The sequence below is a fragment of the Berghia stephanieae genome, chromosome 1, assembly GCF_034508935.2.
Source record: "Berghia stephanieae isolate SIO BIC M18660-M18661 chromosome 1, UCSD_Bste_1.3, whole genome shotgun sequence".
NCBI classification, from domain to species: Eukaryota; Metazoa; Mollusca; class Gastropoda; order Nudibranchia; family Aeolidiidae; genus Berghia; species Berghia stephanieae.
The window spans coordinates 27026544-27044218 of NC_088360.1; the positions used below are offsets into that span (position 1 = coordinate 27026544).

The following is a 17675-nucleotide window of genomic DNA, read 5'->3' on the forward strand; positions in this document are numbered from 1 at the left end:
AAATAAATAAATAAATGAATGAATCATCATCATCATCATCATTTCCTTTTTCACCATGAGTCAGGGTATAGGCCACAAACAAACAGTTTCTATAACTCTCTATCTTGAGCTAACTTTTTTTTTATCTCGTTCCGTTCCATGTCTTATCACTTCTCTGTTATATACAGCAAGAGTAACCATCCTAACATCAAAAACAGACGCCCACATGTATTCGTTTTTCCCTTCCACTGCCCGACTATGGAATAGCCTCCCAGCTGAAGTAGCTGAAAACGGTTGCCAACATGCATTCACGCGATTGCTAGAGTTTACAACGTGACTTTTTAATCTATGTGGGTTTTTTTTGTTTTTGTTTTAAAATTAGTATTATGTGCAGAGTTTTAGCAAGTTTAAAATGTAAAACCCTACAAACTGTGGAGTGATCCTCGACAATATTGGAGGTTTCCACAAGACGAAGAAGAAGAAGAAGATATCAGCTTCTGTAATTTTCCATGTTCCTCGTGGCCTTACCCTTGATTTTCCTGCTTCATACATGGTGCGAACGTTCCACGACGCAGTTCGAAGCTGCTTGTTTGGCGAAGGCGTCATCGGGTCAGCAGAGTCCTTTCAGCTTTGTCTGTTGTCTTTCATGAATTCTGTCATTGCAGAAACTCTTCGGTCGCCCAAGCTAAAAAAAAAAAGGATTTGATTTGTCGGCCTGTGTTTCTGTAACAATTGAAGAGTTTTTCCCATCACAACAAACGAGCCCAAAGTAATTTGGGTTATCAGACTTGCCGACCACTGAAAATGTTTGGATCAAATTTGCATGCCATCATTAATAGTTGCCTGTTAGGCCTCCTTTGTGTACCTGGACTGTTACAACATTTGTAACAGCTGTCATTATCATCATCATCATCATCATCATCATCATCATCATCATCATTAATAATAATAATAATAATAATAATAATGTACTTTATTCATCTAAAAATGACATTTTGTACAGACGTATTAATTGCCTGCAATGATACATACATAAAGGTATAGTATAATGATATTGTAAGCTGTAAGAATTAATTACATAATATAAATTACAAGGGACATGCAGATTATATAATTGTAAAGATATAGATATCTAGTAAAGTGCATATTTATATCAACATATATAAGAAAATAAATTTAGTAAAACACTAAGGAGTAGATACAGTATGATAATATTGTTCATTAACTGAGAAAAATTACATAATATAAATTACATGGCACTTATAGGTTATAAAAGGTAACAATAAAGATGTAGTAAACGATTTTATAAATTGATGTTAAAATTATAGGTATGGAGTAATTTTAAAGAAGAAGATTCAAAAGTTAAAACAGACATAGACCAAAATTATCCTTATTCAAAAGTCTGCACTGAAAGGTAAAAAGGATCGGAGGTATCTTTCACTATTTGGCTCGGATAGACAACAATCGGTCACTTCTGTTCGACTCGGGGATTTGATGATTAAGAGGATGAGTTGGATTGTTTCAAATTTTTCAAATTTTTGTTAATAGCATTCTGTATAAATCATTAAAAGACATGGATTCTTTGGTATGTTTGTTAGTTCTTTTAATAATTCTGTCAAAGTTAGTATCATCATCATCATTATCCTCATCATCACTATTACCATCAGCAAACTCAAATCATTACTGTTTGGTCCCAAGGTACCACTGCTACGACTATCATCATTAAAATCTTGTGGTATGACACTCGCTTTCGGATCGGAAGGTCCTAGGTTTGAGCCTCACTCGGCGCATAGTTGAGTCCTTGGAAAAGGCTCTTTTCTTTACTCACATTCTCTCACCGTACTCAGGTGTAAAATGAGTACCTGGCCGTTGACAGCGTTGTCTCTGTCAAACAAAAATTGTAATATCGCATAACAGGCGCCATGTCTCATTCTATATGTTATGTGTTGCTGTTGGTCAGGGACCCCTTGTAAAGCGCTTTGATCATGTTTAGTGGATATTGCGCTATATAAAAAGCTGAATTTTCAAAAATGTTTTTTTTTAAAATCATCACTATCCCCATCAGCAAACTCAAACCGTTACTGTTTGGTCCCAAGGTACCACTGCTACGACTATCATCATTAATATCACAACCATCACCACAACCACAAACACTGGGTGGGGTTCCTGACTTCCCATAATGAGCAGGAAGGCACTTGCTGTGTCTTCTATCCCTCTACAGCTGTTTTCCAACATGCTTTCTGTCTTTGTCTTGGAATGAGATTACTTTGTTTTGTCCAGGCCCTGGCCGGGTACCCTTGCTGGGAGGGAGACGCTCAAATGCATAGAGTTTTGGGAGTTGAAATTTTTTGTCTTGTGACTTCTCTCTCTCTCTCTCGTTATGCACTGTATTGTTTTGTTTACATATTATATATGATTTGTTAAAATATGAATTTGTCTTAGTGGGATCTTGTGCTCGTGTCTGGATGAGACTTTTAAATGATCTCAAACTATGCACAATGATAGTATGCTCTTGGAATCTACATCTGTTCCCTATTTGTACCATTCCCCCTAGTCTTATATTTTCTAGGGTGCTTTAATTGTAATTTTAGAACTTTTATACTACCCCATTTTCTTCCTTTTTACTGGCGATGATATGACCTTAATGTGTTGCAAGTGCCAACCCTTAGAAACAAAACAAACCACCACAACCACCATCACCACATTATCTTATCTCCCTCTACTAACCTTTATTTCCCAGACTGTCCTGTAAAGATTACCAATCGTTGTCCTGGACTCTGGAACGTTCCTGTTTTTATTCCTACAATGAAATCGCACTGGTAAGGGGAAATAATCTTACTATTTTGTTCTAGCCCAAACCATCACACAGAGTACAGTTATCTACCATGGATTGAAAGTGGCTTAAAGTGAGATATTTTGTCAATTAACCAAGGATAATTAGTGAACAGAAATGAACCAAAGAAGTAATTTTGTTTTTATTTTTTTATTTTAAAAACAAAAAGGAAAAAGAAAAATATTCACCAATATATATATTTTTTTTAAATAAAAAATTATATATGCCCTTCCGCCAAGACATCATAAGATATCCTCGCCGAAGCAATCCATGATGGAAAATAGGTAATTCCTCAAACAGGATGTCTGATGTCAACAGGAATCAACCATCTTGTCCAAGTGAGCAAAATTGGGGGGTTAATAATCTTGCCCAAGGAAAATAAAAAACGAAATTGCCTGAAGTGGGACTCGAACCCGGAACCACAGAAATCCGGTCCACAGTGCAATGCCTAAACCATTCGGCCACTTAACCCCCCCAATATATAAAACCTCTATAAATTCTGGAGGGTTAATACCTCTATACAAATGTTAAATCAAATAGATCAAGTTCAAATTTACTGTTTTTACAGTTAATTTTGAAAAACATTGTAATATCCCCTAACAGGCGCCATGTCTCGTTCTATATGTTATGTCTTGCTGTTGGTCAGGGACCCTTTGTAAAGTGCTTTGAGCATGTTAAGTGGATATTGCACTATATTAAAGCTCAGTATTCTAAGCGTTCATTGATCATGCGACTTTTAATGAAAGAATTCATAAATCTATTTCTCATTCAGGTGAGTTCATGGATTATGACCGTGTTTATCTTGGTTTCCATGGCTATGACTTGCATTCACCTTTACTGGGACTTCCTGGCCACCCTTGACAATACAAATCAGGACAAATCTGCCGTGGAGACGAGTGGCTTCGTTGACAACGGGGTTGGAATCCTCAACAAGATGGCCTTGACCTACAGCCAGGAGGGATTCTACACCGATAGCATGGAGAGTGATTATGACGGTGGACGGGGTAGTGGTGGTGGTGGTGCTTCCCAAGGAATTGGTGCTGTTGGTGGAGGTGGCGATTACGTCAGTTATCAAGGATATTCAAACACAGTCAGTGATGACGTCATATCCCCAGCTGGTATGATTGTCAACGCTACAGTTCACACAGCTGGAGATTCCGACAATGAAGAAGAAGTAGGTGGAGGAGGAGAAGCAGAAGTCTCAGGTTTGAGAAATAGAGGCAATGTTGTGACGTAACAATGGTTTTGTGATTTTTTAAAAATATGATAAAAATGATAATTAATGTTTTGTAGCATTTGTACGTGGAATTTTCTCCCATCTTCTTGAAATGGTATCGTGTCGACAATATTCGTGTGAATATTAATACTCTTGAATGTCGTACGTAAAATGAATAATTTTTTTAAACATTTTTTTTATGTTAACCAAACTGATTATTTATTTCTCATTCATATGCAATTAAGGCTAGTCAGAATAACACATATGATATCAAATACCACTTAACGTGAAAGATTAAGTTTAAAGATACATTTTTGTTTAGTGATTTATTTTGGGTGGGGGGGGTGTATTTTTTTCTTTTCTTTCTATCTTTAATATTTCTTTTCTTTCTTTCCTTTTGTGTGTGTTTGTGTGTGTGTGTGTTTGAATTTTTAAAAGATAACCCCTGTATGTAATAATTCGACTTTATACCATTTTGTAGACTGGGATCAAATGTCCACATATTGCTCAATATGCATTATACCATGTGACGGGTGATGATTATGATTCAATCAGCATTAAACATGATAATAGATAAGATATACTGATATTCCAATTCACTATTGAATATTTTAGGAGCTGGCACTGGTATAAAACAATCATGTGAATCTGAAGAGATGTGTATCACCTTATTTCTATTAGCTTTCTAGCCGTGTACAAAAATGTGACCCTCCGTCTCAAAACAGTATTATGTCGGGATGATTCAGACCTCAGAAAGTGAATTTAGAGATAGAATGATGAGAAATTGGACCATAGAAGTTTTTGCAAAGCAAAAAATAGTATTTATACTCCAGCATGACGTAGAGAAATTAAACCCAAGTTTGATATTTGTGGCTATGAATTCAATTTCCCTAACCGAGTGCATCCGGACATAATACCGCTTTGACACGGCGGGTCACAAATGTGATAATAGTGTGAGACAAAGAAAAGAACTTTGAGACAGGACGATTTTCTGGGATGATTTTAAAAAAATTTTTGGTATTTTTCATACTGCTCTTTCGGGCAATGTTTCATACACCTCTATGGTTCTTTTCAGAATTTTATCCCAATTTCTAAGCTACGGGACAGAATTTGATTCCAAGTAGAGTCCAAATATTTCAAATTGTCACGAGTTTGTTCTTCCTTTAAACATTTAACAATGATGAAAGCTGAATTTTTTCATATGTTGGATTATTATTGATTTGTGACATGCATTCCTAATTCCGTTTTATTATTGGAGAGTTTGGGGTTTTGGTTTGGTTATATGTAGGCTGCCTGTAGACTATTGAATCTGAGTCCATAGAAAAAGTGTTGTATCTACACTTAAAATGTGAAAAATACTTAATGTATTGTAATATTTCAGTTGAAAAACACTTTTTTTTTAGTCTGTGGTGCAGACAGCGTGGCTCAGCAGTACACTCTTTGCTTCGTACCCGAAAGGTACCAAGTTCGATTACCCGCTGCGTTGTGTGGCCTTGAGCAAGTCACCTCGCCCTAGCTCAATTTGCGGCGCTGCAATGCGACTGACGCCTGAGTTATTTCAGTCTTCCCTTGGAATAGACCCTGGAGACAAATTTCCCCTATGGGATGAATAAAGGGAATTATATATTATATTATATTATATAGATATATAGTTTTGTCTTTGACGCATAATACAGAGACGCCAACTTTAAATTTGGCTCACAGGAGTTTCAGACACCACTCGTAGGAATTTCAATGCCGAAAGAGGAATTTCCGCACACAAGAAAAAGGAATTGGAATGGTATTTGGCATTGTGTTTACATATTGTATAGTTCTAAATAGATAACAGGTTAAAATTATATTATGATACATAAACACATTGCCAAATACAATCCCAAAGTTTCCTTATTTCAAATGAAGTAAAGCGCCAAAACCTTATGGTAGAGATTGTAGTACTGGTGGGAGTGAGAATGATGTGGTGCTGGTGGTTATTGTAGTAGTGGTAGTAATGATGAAGATGTGATAGTGGTTGTTGTAGTTGTGGTCGTGATGATAATGTGGTGGTGGTTGTAGTAGTGGTGGTAGTGATGTTGATGTGGTGGTGATGGTGGTTGTAGTACAAATGGTAGTGATGATAATGTGGTAGTGGTGGTTGTAGTAGTAGTGGTAGTGATGGTGGTGGTTGTCGTAGTAGTAGCAGTAGTGATGATGTGGTGGTGGTTGTAGTAGTAGTGGTAATGATGATGTGGTGGTGGTGGTGATTGTAATAGTAGTGGTCGTGATGATAATGTGGTGCTGGTGGTTGTAGTAGTAGTGGTAGTGATGATGATGATGTTGTAGTGGTAGTTGTAGTAGTATAAGTGGTAGTGATGATAATGTGGTAGTGGTGGTTGTAGTAGTAGTGGTAGTGATGCTGATGTGGTGGTGGTGGTTGTTGTAGTAGTAGCAGTAGTGATGATGTGGTGGTGGTTGTAGTAGTAGTGGTAATGACATGTGGTGGTGGTGGTGATTGTAATAGTAGTGGTCGTGATGATGATGTGGTGCTGGTGGTTGTAGTAGTAGGAGTAGTGATGATGATGATGTTGTAGTGGTAGTTGTAGTAGTAGTAGTGGTAGTGATGATAATGTGGTAGTGGTGGTTGTAGTAGTAGTGGTAGTGATGATGATGTGGTGATGGTGGTTGTAGTAGAAGTAGTGGAAGTGATGATAATGTGGTAGTGGTGGTTGTAGTAGTAGTGGTAGTGATGATGATGTGGTGGTGGTGGTGGTTGTAGTAGTAGTAGTAGTAGTAGTAGTAGTAGTAGTAGTAGTGATGATGTGGTGGTGGTGGTTGTAGTAGTAGTGGTCGTGATGATGAGGTGGTGCTGGTGGTTGTAGTAGTAGTGGTAGTGATGATGATGATGTTGTTTGGTGGTTGTAGTAGTAGTAGTGGTAGTGATGATGATGTGGTGGTGGTGGTTGTAGTAGTAGTGGTAGTGATGATGATGTGGTGCTGGTGGTTGTAGTAGTAGTGGTAGTGATGATAATGATGTAGTGTTGGTTGTAGTAGTAGTAGTAGTGGTAGTGATGATGATGTGGTGGTGGTGGTTGTAGTAGCAGTGGTAGTGATGACGATGTGGCGGTGATGGTGGTAGTTGTAGTAGTAGCAGTGGTGGTAGTGATGAAGATGAGGTGGTGGTGGTGGTGCTTGCAGTCGTAGTGGTAGTGATAGTGATGTGGTGGTGGTTGTAGTAGTGGTGGTAGTGATGATGATGTGGTGGTGATGATGGTTGTAGTACAAATGGTCGTGATGATGAACTGGTAGTGGTGGTTGTAGTAGTAGTAGTGGCAATCATGATGTGGTGGTGGTGGTTGTAGTAGTAGTAGTAGTAGTAGTAGTGATGTTGTGGTGGTGGTTGTAGTAGTAGTGGTAATGATGATGTGGTGGTGGGGGTTGTAGTAGTAGTGGTTGATGATGTGGTGGTGGTGGTTAAAGTAGTAGTGGTGGTGATGATGTGGTGGTGGTTGTAGTAGCAGTGGTAATGATGATGCAGTTGTGGTGGTGATGGTTGTAGTAGTGGTAGTGATGATGTGGTGGTGGTGGTTATAGTAGTAGTAGTGTAGTGATGATGGTGGTGGTTATGGTAGTAGTGGTAGTGATGATGATGTGATAGTGGTGGTTGTAGTAGTAGTGGTAGTTGCAGTGATGATGATGATGTGGTGGTGGTGGTTGTAGTAGTAGTGGTAGTGATGATGTGGTGGTGGTGGTGGTTGTAGTAGTAGTGATAGTTGTAGTGATGATGTGGTGGTGGTGGTTGTAGTAGTAGTGGTAATGACGATGTAATGGTGGTTGTAGTAGTAGTGGTAATGATGATATGGATGTGGTTGTAGTAGTAGCTGTAAAGATGATGTGATGCTGGTAGTTGTTGTAGTAGTAGTGGTATTGATGATGATGTGGTAGTGGTGGTTGTAGTAGTTGCAGTGATGATGATGTGGTGTGGTGGTTGCAGTAGTAGTGGTAGTGATGACGATGTGATTGTGGTGGCTGTAGTAGTTGTGGTAGTTGCAGTGATGATGATGTGGTGATGGTGGTTGCAGTAGTAGTGGTAGTGATGATGATGTGGTGGTGGTGGTTGCATTAGTAGTGGTAGTGATGATGATGTGGTGGTGGTGGTTGTAATAGTGATGGTAGTTGTGGTTGTGATGATGATGTGGTGGTGGTGGTGATTGTAGTAGTAGTTGTGGTACTGATGATGTGGTGGTGGTGGTTGTAGTAGTAGTGGTAGTGATGATGATGTGGTGGTGGTGATTGCAGTAGTAGTGGTAGTGATGATGGTTGTAATACTAGCGATGATGATGTGGTGGTTGGAAGGGGGGGGGGGGGGGGGGGGGGGGGAGTATCCTTGGAACAAATTGACCTCACCGGAATTTGACGGAAGTTGCCCGGAGCCCGGAATTTTTGATGGATAGAGGGATCCTTATAGGGAATGAGATTAGCGGAAGAGTAGCGTCCCTTGATTGGACGTCACCGGGGAAGAAGTTATTTGTAAACAAACCAAGTACAAGCCAAGCGCTCCAAATACAAAATTTATTATTCATATTTCTGTACCAAAATGCATAACGTTGATTATGATATGCAGGGGGCAGGGTTGTGTTGGCATTGAACTTTTTATTCTTATTTAATGTTATAACTTAAAATGTTACACAAGCTCTTTACTTCTTAAACATCTGATAATCAAATTATTGTCATATTCTAATTGAAAAAGTATTGCGTTATTTAGGGAGTGGAGTATTTATAAAGATTTTATTATTTTTAAACGTTCCAGCTGAAGTAAAGCAGACATTGTTGTGATCATGATGTATGCTCATTGTTTTCATTGAATTTTATTTTACAGATGATTTTTATTTTTTACAAGTCAGTGGGGGTTATTTATTTTTTTATTGGTTTTGTTTTTTTTGTTTTTTTTTTTGGGGGGGGGGGGGGGGTGTTCTTTAATGTCAATTTCATAATTTCATAGGAGAATGAAATACGATTTCTAATTCTTTATATTGAATATTTTCCCCATCAATGTCAATGTCAATTTAGACCGTATAACGATATTTATATATTGACTTACCTGTAAAATCAAAATTTGTTACAAAAGCTCACACATCTTTCATTGAAAACCTGCTCATTTTCAAAAGTGATATAACGCTGTATTACAGTGCGACGAAGTTAATATTGGTGTATGGCAATATCAAAACATTTTCAGTTTGAAGGTTTCTTCCATATTGTTATTTTTACTATTATTATTATTATTATTATTATTATCATCATCATCATCATCATCATCATCATCATCATCATCATCATCATCATCATCATCATCATCATCATCATCTATCATTTATCATCATCATCATCATCTATCATTTATCATCATCATCTATCATTTATCATCATCATCTATCATCTATCATTTATCATCATTTATCATCATCATCATTTATCATCATCATCATTTATCATCATTATCATTTATCATCATTATCATTTATCATCATTATCATTTATCATCATTATCATCATTATCATCATTATCATCATTATCATCATTATCATTATCATCATTATCATTATCATCATTATCATTATCATCATTATCATTATCATCATTATCATTATCATCATTATCATTATCATCATTATCATTATCATTATCATCATTATCATTATCATCATTATCATTATCATCATTATCATTATTATCATCATCATCATTATCATCATTATCATTATTATCATTATTATTATTATTATTATTATTATTATTATTATTATTATTATTATTATTATTGATTAAAAATGGCTTACAGGGTGGGGTTCCTGACCTCCCATAGTGGGCAGGGAGGTACATACTGTGTCTTCTATTCCCCTATATCTGTTGTCCAACTTTCTTTCTGTCTTTGTCTTGGAATGAGATAACTTGGCTTTGTCCTGGCCCTGGCCAGATACCCTGGCTGAGAGGGAACAGTCAAATGCATAGTTATTGTTTTGGGAGATGATATTTTTTCCTTGTAAATCATCTCTCTGTTCTGGGTGGGGTTCCTACCTCCCATAGTGGGCAGGGAGGTACTTATTGTGTCTTCTATCCCCCTATATCTGTTTTCCAGCTTGCATTCTGTCTTTGTCTTGGAATGAGATTGCTTGGTTTTGTCCTGGCCCTGGTCGGGGTCCTGGCTGGGAGGGAAACAGCCGAATGCATAGTTATTGTTTTGGGAGATGATATTTTTTTCCTTGTAAATCATCTCTCTGTTATGTATTATTATATTTGTTCTAATTTATAATGTAAGCATTTGAGTGTATTCCTCATAGTGGGGGCCTTGCTTGTGTCCGGATGAGACTTATTGGTGATCTCAAACTAAGAACATTGATGGTGTGCTCTTGGAATCTACATCTGATCCCTATTTGTTCCCAGTTCCCCGGGTGGTTGGATGGGAGCATCACCCTTGAATCATATACCTTTGATGTTCGCATGGGTGTACGATCCGATAGTGATGTCGTTTCTTCTTCTCTTTACTAGCCTATCCTGCTTCTTTGGTTTGTGATTGTGTTTTTGACAGGGGATATTTTTTTTTTCTGTAAATCTTCTGCCTGTTTGTTCTTGGTTATTTATAATTTAGCTTATGATATCTTTAGGTTATGATTTTGATTTACATTTGTACTATTTTTGTTAGATTGCTTGTTTTTTTTGTTTCAGCGGTCTCTCATATAACCTCAATTGTGTTGGAAGAGACCTAAAGCAACAAACAAAAAAAATCCCAGTTCCCCTTTGTCTTACTTTTTCTTGGATGCTTTAATTGTAATTCTAGAACTTTTTACTGTCCCATTTTCTTCCTTTTTACTGGCGCTGATATAACCTAAATGTGTTGCAAGCGCTGTAAAACCCTTAAAAACAAAAACAACAACATCTCTCTGATATGTATTATTATTATATTTGTTGTAGTGAATTTATAATGTAAGCATTTGAGTGTATTCCTCTTAGTAGGGACCTGTGCTCGTGTCTGGATGAGACTTTTAGGTGATCTCAAACTAAATACATTGATGCTATGCTCTTGGAATCTACACCAATTCCCTATTTGTACCATTCTCCTTTGTCTTACCTTTTCTTGGGTGCTTTAATCGTAATTCTATAACTTTTTACTATCCCATATTCTCCCTTTTTGCTGGCGCTGATATGACCTAAATGTGTTGCAAACGCCGTAAAACCCTAAAAAAAAGTTTTTTTAATGGCTTACATTAGGCCGGTATGGATACATTGTATTCAAAATATTGTCAATGTTTGGATGCAAGACAAATTTATGTAGAATTTCATTTTTATTCGTTACATTATTAATATGTCTTTAATTGTTTCCATTAAAATGTCGAAAACATTAAATTTAAACACTGCATTGAGTAGACTGATTAAAGAAACAATAAAAATTCTGATCGGCAGTCATTCGTCATTCCATTATAATCACATGATGCAGTTTATCAGGCACACTGGTAGTTCTGGGTGGGGTTCCTGACCTCCCATATTGGGCAGGGGGGTACATATTTCCATCTCGTATATGCTGCTCTGTCCGAAGTCAGGAAAGCATGTACAAGGGTTGCCGGGACTTATTTCAGTTCGAAACAGAGGCACTGTCCATATTGCGCTTGAGAGAGATATCCACATTCTCTCTTATTTTGATCAGGGCTCAATAGAGAGAGAATAATGCTCAATGTGTAAATCGTGTATTTATTTCCTATTATCGAATGTGGATTATTGAAAAAAAGTTCTTTTACAATTTTCTCGTTCATTATCTATAGGGAATGAGATTAGCGGAAGAGTAGCGTCCCTTGATTGGACTTCACCGGCGGAAAAGTTATTAGAGAGAGAACGTCATGTTGGTTTTGCGCATGCTCAATTCCGGTGAAAGCGGCATGAGACACTTCACCGAAAGTGAGGACGAGAGATACACATGCGCAAAACCATTTTGACGTTCTCTCTGTAAGGTGATGTCCAATCAAGGGACGCTACTCTTCCGCTAGTCTCATTCCCTATTGTGCTCATCCATAAAGTATTATATATATTGTTATCATTTATGTTCATGTGTTTCCATTGTATGGTTGTGTTGTTGTTTTTTCATAGTTATTGTTCTCCAAAACTAGGAGTTGCAAATCATGTTACATTTCTAAAACTAAACTAAAAACTTTGCCAAAATAACAAACGCAATCAAATGGAATATCATAATACCAAAATACCATTTTTAAATATTAGACTAAGATATACTGTGCTCATCAGCAGAAGTGCTCAGTCAGTTTATATGAATAAAGATTATGATGTGTGCCATAAAATTTTTTGTTTTGTTATTTTGTTGTTTAGCGATGACCTTTATATTCTGACCTCCTATGATGGGCAGTGAGGTCACGTCACTTGCTGTCTATTCTTTCCCCTTTATGGTGGGCAGGAAGTCACGCTGTGTTTTCTATCCCCTTATATCTGTTTTTCGAGTTGCTTTCTGTCTTTGTCTTGGAATGGGATTATTTAGTTTTGTCCTAGCTCTGGTCGGAGTCCTTAACTGGGAATGAAGCAGTCAAATGTATAATTATAGTTTTGGGAGATGATATTTTTTTCCTGGGTGGGGATCCTGACCTCCCATAGCGGGCAGGGAGGTACATACTGTGTCTTCTATCCTCTGATATCTGTTTTCCAACATGCTTTCTGTCTTTGTCTTGGAATGAGGTTACTTGGTTTTGTCCTGGCCCTGATTGGGGTCCTGGCTGGGAGGGAAACAGTCAAATGCATAGTTATTGTTTTGGGAGATGATATTTTTTTTCCTTGTAAATCATCTCTCTGTTATGTATTATTATGTTATTTTTAATGTATAGTGTAAGCATTTGAGTGTATTCCTCTTCGTTGGATCCTGTGCTTGTGTCCAGATGAGACTTATAGGTGATCTCAAACTGAGTACATTGGTGGTATGCTCTTGGAATCTACATCTGATCCCTATTTGTTCACAGTTCCCCTTTGTCTTACTTTTTCTTGGGTGCTTTAATTGTAATTCTAGAACTTTTTACTATCCCATTTTCTTCCTTTTTACTGGCGCTGATATGACCTTAATGTGTTGCAAGCGCCGTAAAACCCTTAAAAACATAAAAAAACATATTTTTTTCCATGTAAATCATCTCTCTTTTATGTACTGTTATATATATATATATTATTTTAATATATATTGATTTGTAGACATTTGATGTATTCCTCTGTCACAGTTTACTGATACTGTGCCCTTGGAATCTACACCTGTTACCTATTTTAATTATTCTGCTTTGTCTTCCCTTTTCTCATCAGCTTTCCATTGTAAATCTATAACCTTTTTACTATCCCATTTTCTTCCTTTTTACTGGCGTTGAAATGATCTAAATGTGTCGCAAGCGCCCGCCGTAAAACCCTTAAAAACAAACAAAACACAGATGTCATACCATAAAGCCACACAAAGGCAATCAACTTCTTCGCTTTCGGATATGAATCATGATTGTATTTGTCACTATAATCATAATTTAGTCAATTGAAGTTGGAATGGAAAATCATATATAAAGGAGACAACTCAAGCATAGTTATATCATCGAAAATTGTTACGATTATGTCCCTTGGATCACTCATTCGGACTTAAAATCTCTCTCTCTCTCTCTCTCTCTCTCTCTCTCTCTCTCTCTCTCTCTCTCTCTCTCTCTCTCTCTCTCTCTCTCTCTCTCTCTTGTATCCCTCTCTATCTATCTATCCCTCTCTATCTATCTATCTATCTATCTATCTATCTATCTATCTATCTAATTATCTATGTATCTCTCTCTCTCTATCTATCTATCCCTCTCTATCTATCTATCACTCTATCTATCTATCCCTCTCTATCTATCTATCTATCTAATTATCTATCTATCCCTCTCTCTCTAGCTATCCCTCTATCTATCCCTCTTTATCTATCTATCCCTCTATCTATCTATCCCTCTCTATCTATCTATCTATCCCTCTATCTATCTATCCCTCTCTATCTATATATCTATCTAATAATCTATCTATCCCTCTCTCTCTGTCTATCTATCTATCCCTCTATCTGTCTATCTATCCCTCTATTTATCTATCCTTCTATCTATCTTCTGTCCCTCTATCTATCTATCCCTTCTCTCCCTATCTATCTATCCCTCTCTATCTATCTAATTATCTATCTATCCTCTCTCTCTCTCTCTCTCTCTCTCTCTCTCTCTCTCTTCTATCTATCTATCTATCTATCTTTCTATTCCTCTCTATCTATCTATGCCTCTATCTATCTATCCCTCTCTATCTATCTATCTATCTATCTATCTATCTATCTATCTATCTATCTATCTATCTATCTATCTATCTATCTATCTATCTAATTATCTATGTATCTCTCTCTCTCTATCTATCTATCCCTCTCTATCTATCTATCACTCTATCTATCTATCCCTCTCTATCTATCTATCAAATCTAATTATCTATCTATCCCTCTCTCTCTAGCTATCCCTCTATCTATCCCTCTTTATCTATCTATCCCTCTATCTATATATCCTCTCTATCTATCTATCTATCCCTCTATATATCTATCCTCTCTATCTATATCTATCTAATAATCTATCTATCCCTCTCTCTCTGTCTATCTATCTATCCCTCTATCTATCTATCTATCTATCCCTCTATTTATCTATCCTTCTATCTATCTATCTGTCCCTCTATCTATCTATCCCTCTCTCTCCCTATCTATCTATCCCTCTCTATCTATCTAATTATCTATCTATCCCTCTCTCTCTCTCTCTCTCTCTCTCTCTCTCTCTCTCTCTATCTATCTATCTATCTATCTTTCTATTCCTCTCTATCTATCTATGCCTCTATCTATCTATCCCTCTCTATCTATCTATCTATCTATCTATCTATCTATCTATCTATCTAATTATCTATCTATCTAATTATCTATCTATCCCTCTCTATCTATCTATCTCTTCCAATCTTTAACGGGAGGGTGTAACCAGAGAGAAAGAGAATTCATGGCTTGTCGTTTCATTGTCTTCACCACCAATGTTATTTCAGATCTAATTCATAAATCCTTTTTATTTTCATAAAACTGACTAACACGGATAAAAGGAGCATTTGGACAGGTGACACGAGCTTATAATAATAATAATAATAATAATAATAATAATAATAATAATAATAATAATAATAATAATGATGATGATGATGATGATGATGATGATGATGATGATGATGATGATGATGATGACGATAATGATATGATTGTAATGAAATAATCATGATAATCGTAGTATTTAAAAAAAATAATTATAATAAAATTAATAATAATGATAATAATAATAATAATAATAATAATAATAATAATAATAATAATAATAATAATAATAATAATAATAATAGTAATAGTAATAATAATAATGATAATAATAATAATAATAATAATAATAATAATAATAATAATAATAATAATAATAATAATAATAATAATAAAAAATAATAATATAATAATAATAATAATAATAATAATAATAATAATAATAATAATAATAATGATGATGATGATGATGATGATGATGATGATGATGATGATGATGATGATGATGATGATGATGACGATAATGATATGATTGTAATGAAATAATCATGATAGTCGTAGTATTAAAATAATAATAATAATAAAAATTATTAATAATTATAAGAAGAACAAGAAGAAGAAGAACAAGAAGAAGAAGAATGACAACGAAGTCGACGACGACGACGATGATCACGATGATGATGATCACGATGACCCATTCAATATCTCAAGGTCCAAGTGTTACTCCATCCACCCACGTAGCAAGGACAGGAATCGATACAGGGTTAGGGTTGATGGTGGGAGGGTGCGGGGGGGGGGGGGATAATAATTGGGCACTAACAGGTTTGCCATCGTCATCACTTTTTTCTTCTTTTCAACGACTTGGCCAGATAATATCATATTTTACCCCATTTGTCGAAGATTAAGGTGGCTCCAAATTTGTCAAAACATCTAAAACCTAAGACTTCTATTAATTATAGGATATACGACTTTTTGACAAGTTAGGTTATTTAGTTCAATCTATCAATGTAATATGTATTATTATAATATAGGAAATAAATGTTTTCTGGCCAAAAATGAAAATTAAAAAAAAATAGCTTAGTCATAATATGGCCAAGTTAGGTAGTTGTCATTAGCACTTTTATTGATGTGTGGGTGTCTGGAGGAAAGGTTATATGACGACTTTATCTAGGCCAGGTCTCAGTGGTAGACCACGCCCGCAAATAGCGGGAATGCGTTGACTCACGACATCACACTCACAAAGGGGCAGAGATCAACAGCGAAGTCGAGAGATTGATCTCTCTCCCTTTGCGTGTGAAGTGAGTGCTCTACATACTGAGATAGTGTGAGCCCTTAAGTGGCTGGACAATAGGATTCAATAGTCTGATGTCACGTCCGCCCAGCAACGAGCAGCTCGGTTCTTAACAATCAATCGGTAACTTTGTATTCTTCATGCTGGCTAGAACTTTTTCACATGTCATGTGATCAGAATGTATAAAAGTCAAAACATGATTTATAATTCATACACATTTATGCTCGTCGGAGAAGTAGCTATTTCATAAGGGCGTCCGCCATTTCCCCTCTAGTTTAGAACCAGTTACTAAGTTACTATACTATGCGTCATCACGAGGGAAGTGACGTCACGACTGTTGAAGCCTATTATGAAAATGAGTTGACAGACAACGCCCAAGAAAGAATTGATAACGTACTAAGAGAAGGCGTGATTTTTGGGTAGGACGATAAAAATATTGTCATTGAATGGGGGGGGGGGGGGGGGGGTGGAGAACAAAATGAGAGAGTGAAAGAGAGAGAGAGAGAGAGAGAGAGAGAGAGAGAGAGAGAGAGAGAGGGGAGAGAGAGGGGGAGGGCAGAAAAGAAAAAAAAAGAGAGAGAGAGAGGGGGGGGGGGGGGGGGACGAGTTTATGGTAATATACCTGGATACCTACCGGGATACCTCTGTATAGAGCTTTTAGACTTGGTGTAGTCTCCTTCGCTCCTCCTCATCTATTAATGATTGGACCAATTTTTATAATTGAACTTGTTTCCTAGGGTGTTGCTTATCTCCAACTCTGCTTTGAATTTATTCAAATTTTGTGCTGATACTGTGGTTTCTTGCAGTTTATTCCAGTTATTTACAATTCTAGATGAAAAAAAGTTCCTTCTTTCATTTGTTTTAAAACGTTCTTTTTTCAGTTTCTTGCTGTTTCCTCGTGTCTGAATGTTCTTGTTTGGTTTAAGGAATCCTGCCTCTACCCTATCTATTCCCTTTACTATTTTATATGTTTGGATCATATCTCCCCTTCTTTTCCTGTAATCTAAGGTCGGGAGATTTAATTCTTTCAATCTCTCACAGTAGGTTTTGTCTTTCAGGTGTGTGATAAGTTTTGTTGCTCTCCTTTGCACTCTTTCCAAACAGTCTTTGTCTCCCTCAAACTTCGGATACCATATGCAGTTAGCATATTCCAGCTTTGATCTAACCATAGTCTTGTAGATGGTGGTCATGTGTTTTGTTTTCAGATTCTTGAAGTTTCTTTTCACTATTCCGAGTGTTTTACTAGCCTTAGTT

At 36.5% G+C, this 17675-nt stretch overlaps 1 protein-coding gene across 5 annotated transcripts in view; it reads left to right on the top strand.

Moving 5' to 3' along the window:
* LOC144971109 (uncharacterized) overlaps positions 1–8377 on the top strand; it is a 50480-nt gene extending 42103 nt beyond the window's left edge. For all 5 annotated transcript variants that reach the window (XM_078911512.1, XM_078911540.1, XM_078911531.1 and 2 more), the window contains exons 5-6: positions 2720–2798; positions 3585–8377. In XM_078911512.1, coding sequence (XP_078767638.1) covers positions 2720–2798; positions 3585–4049 — 544 coding nt within the window. In that variant the 3' untranslated portion in view covers positions 4050–8377. The remainder of the gene's footprint in view (positions 1–2719; positions 2799–3584) is intronic.
* Positions 8378–17675: the final 9298 nt, after the last annotated feature.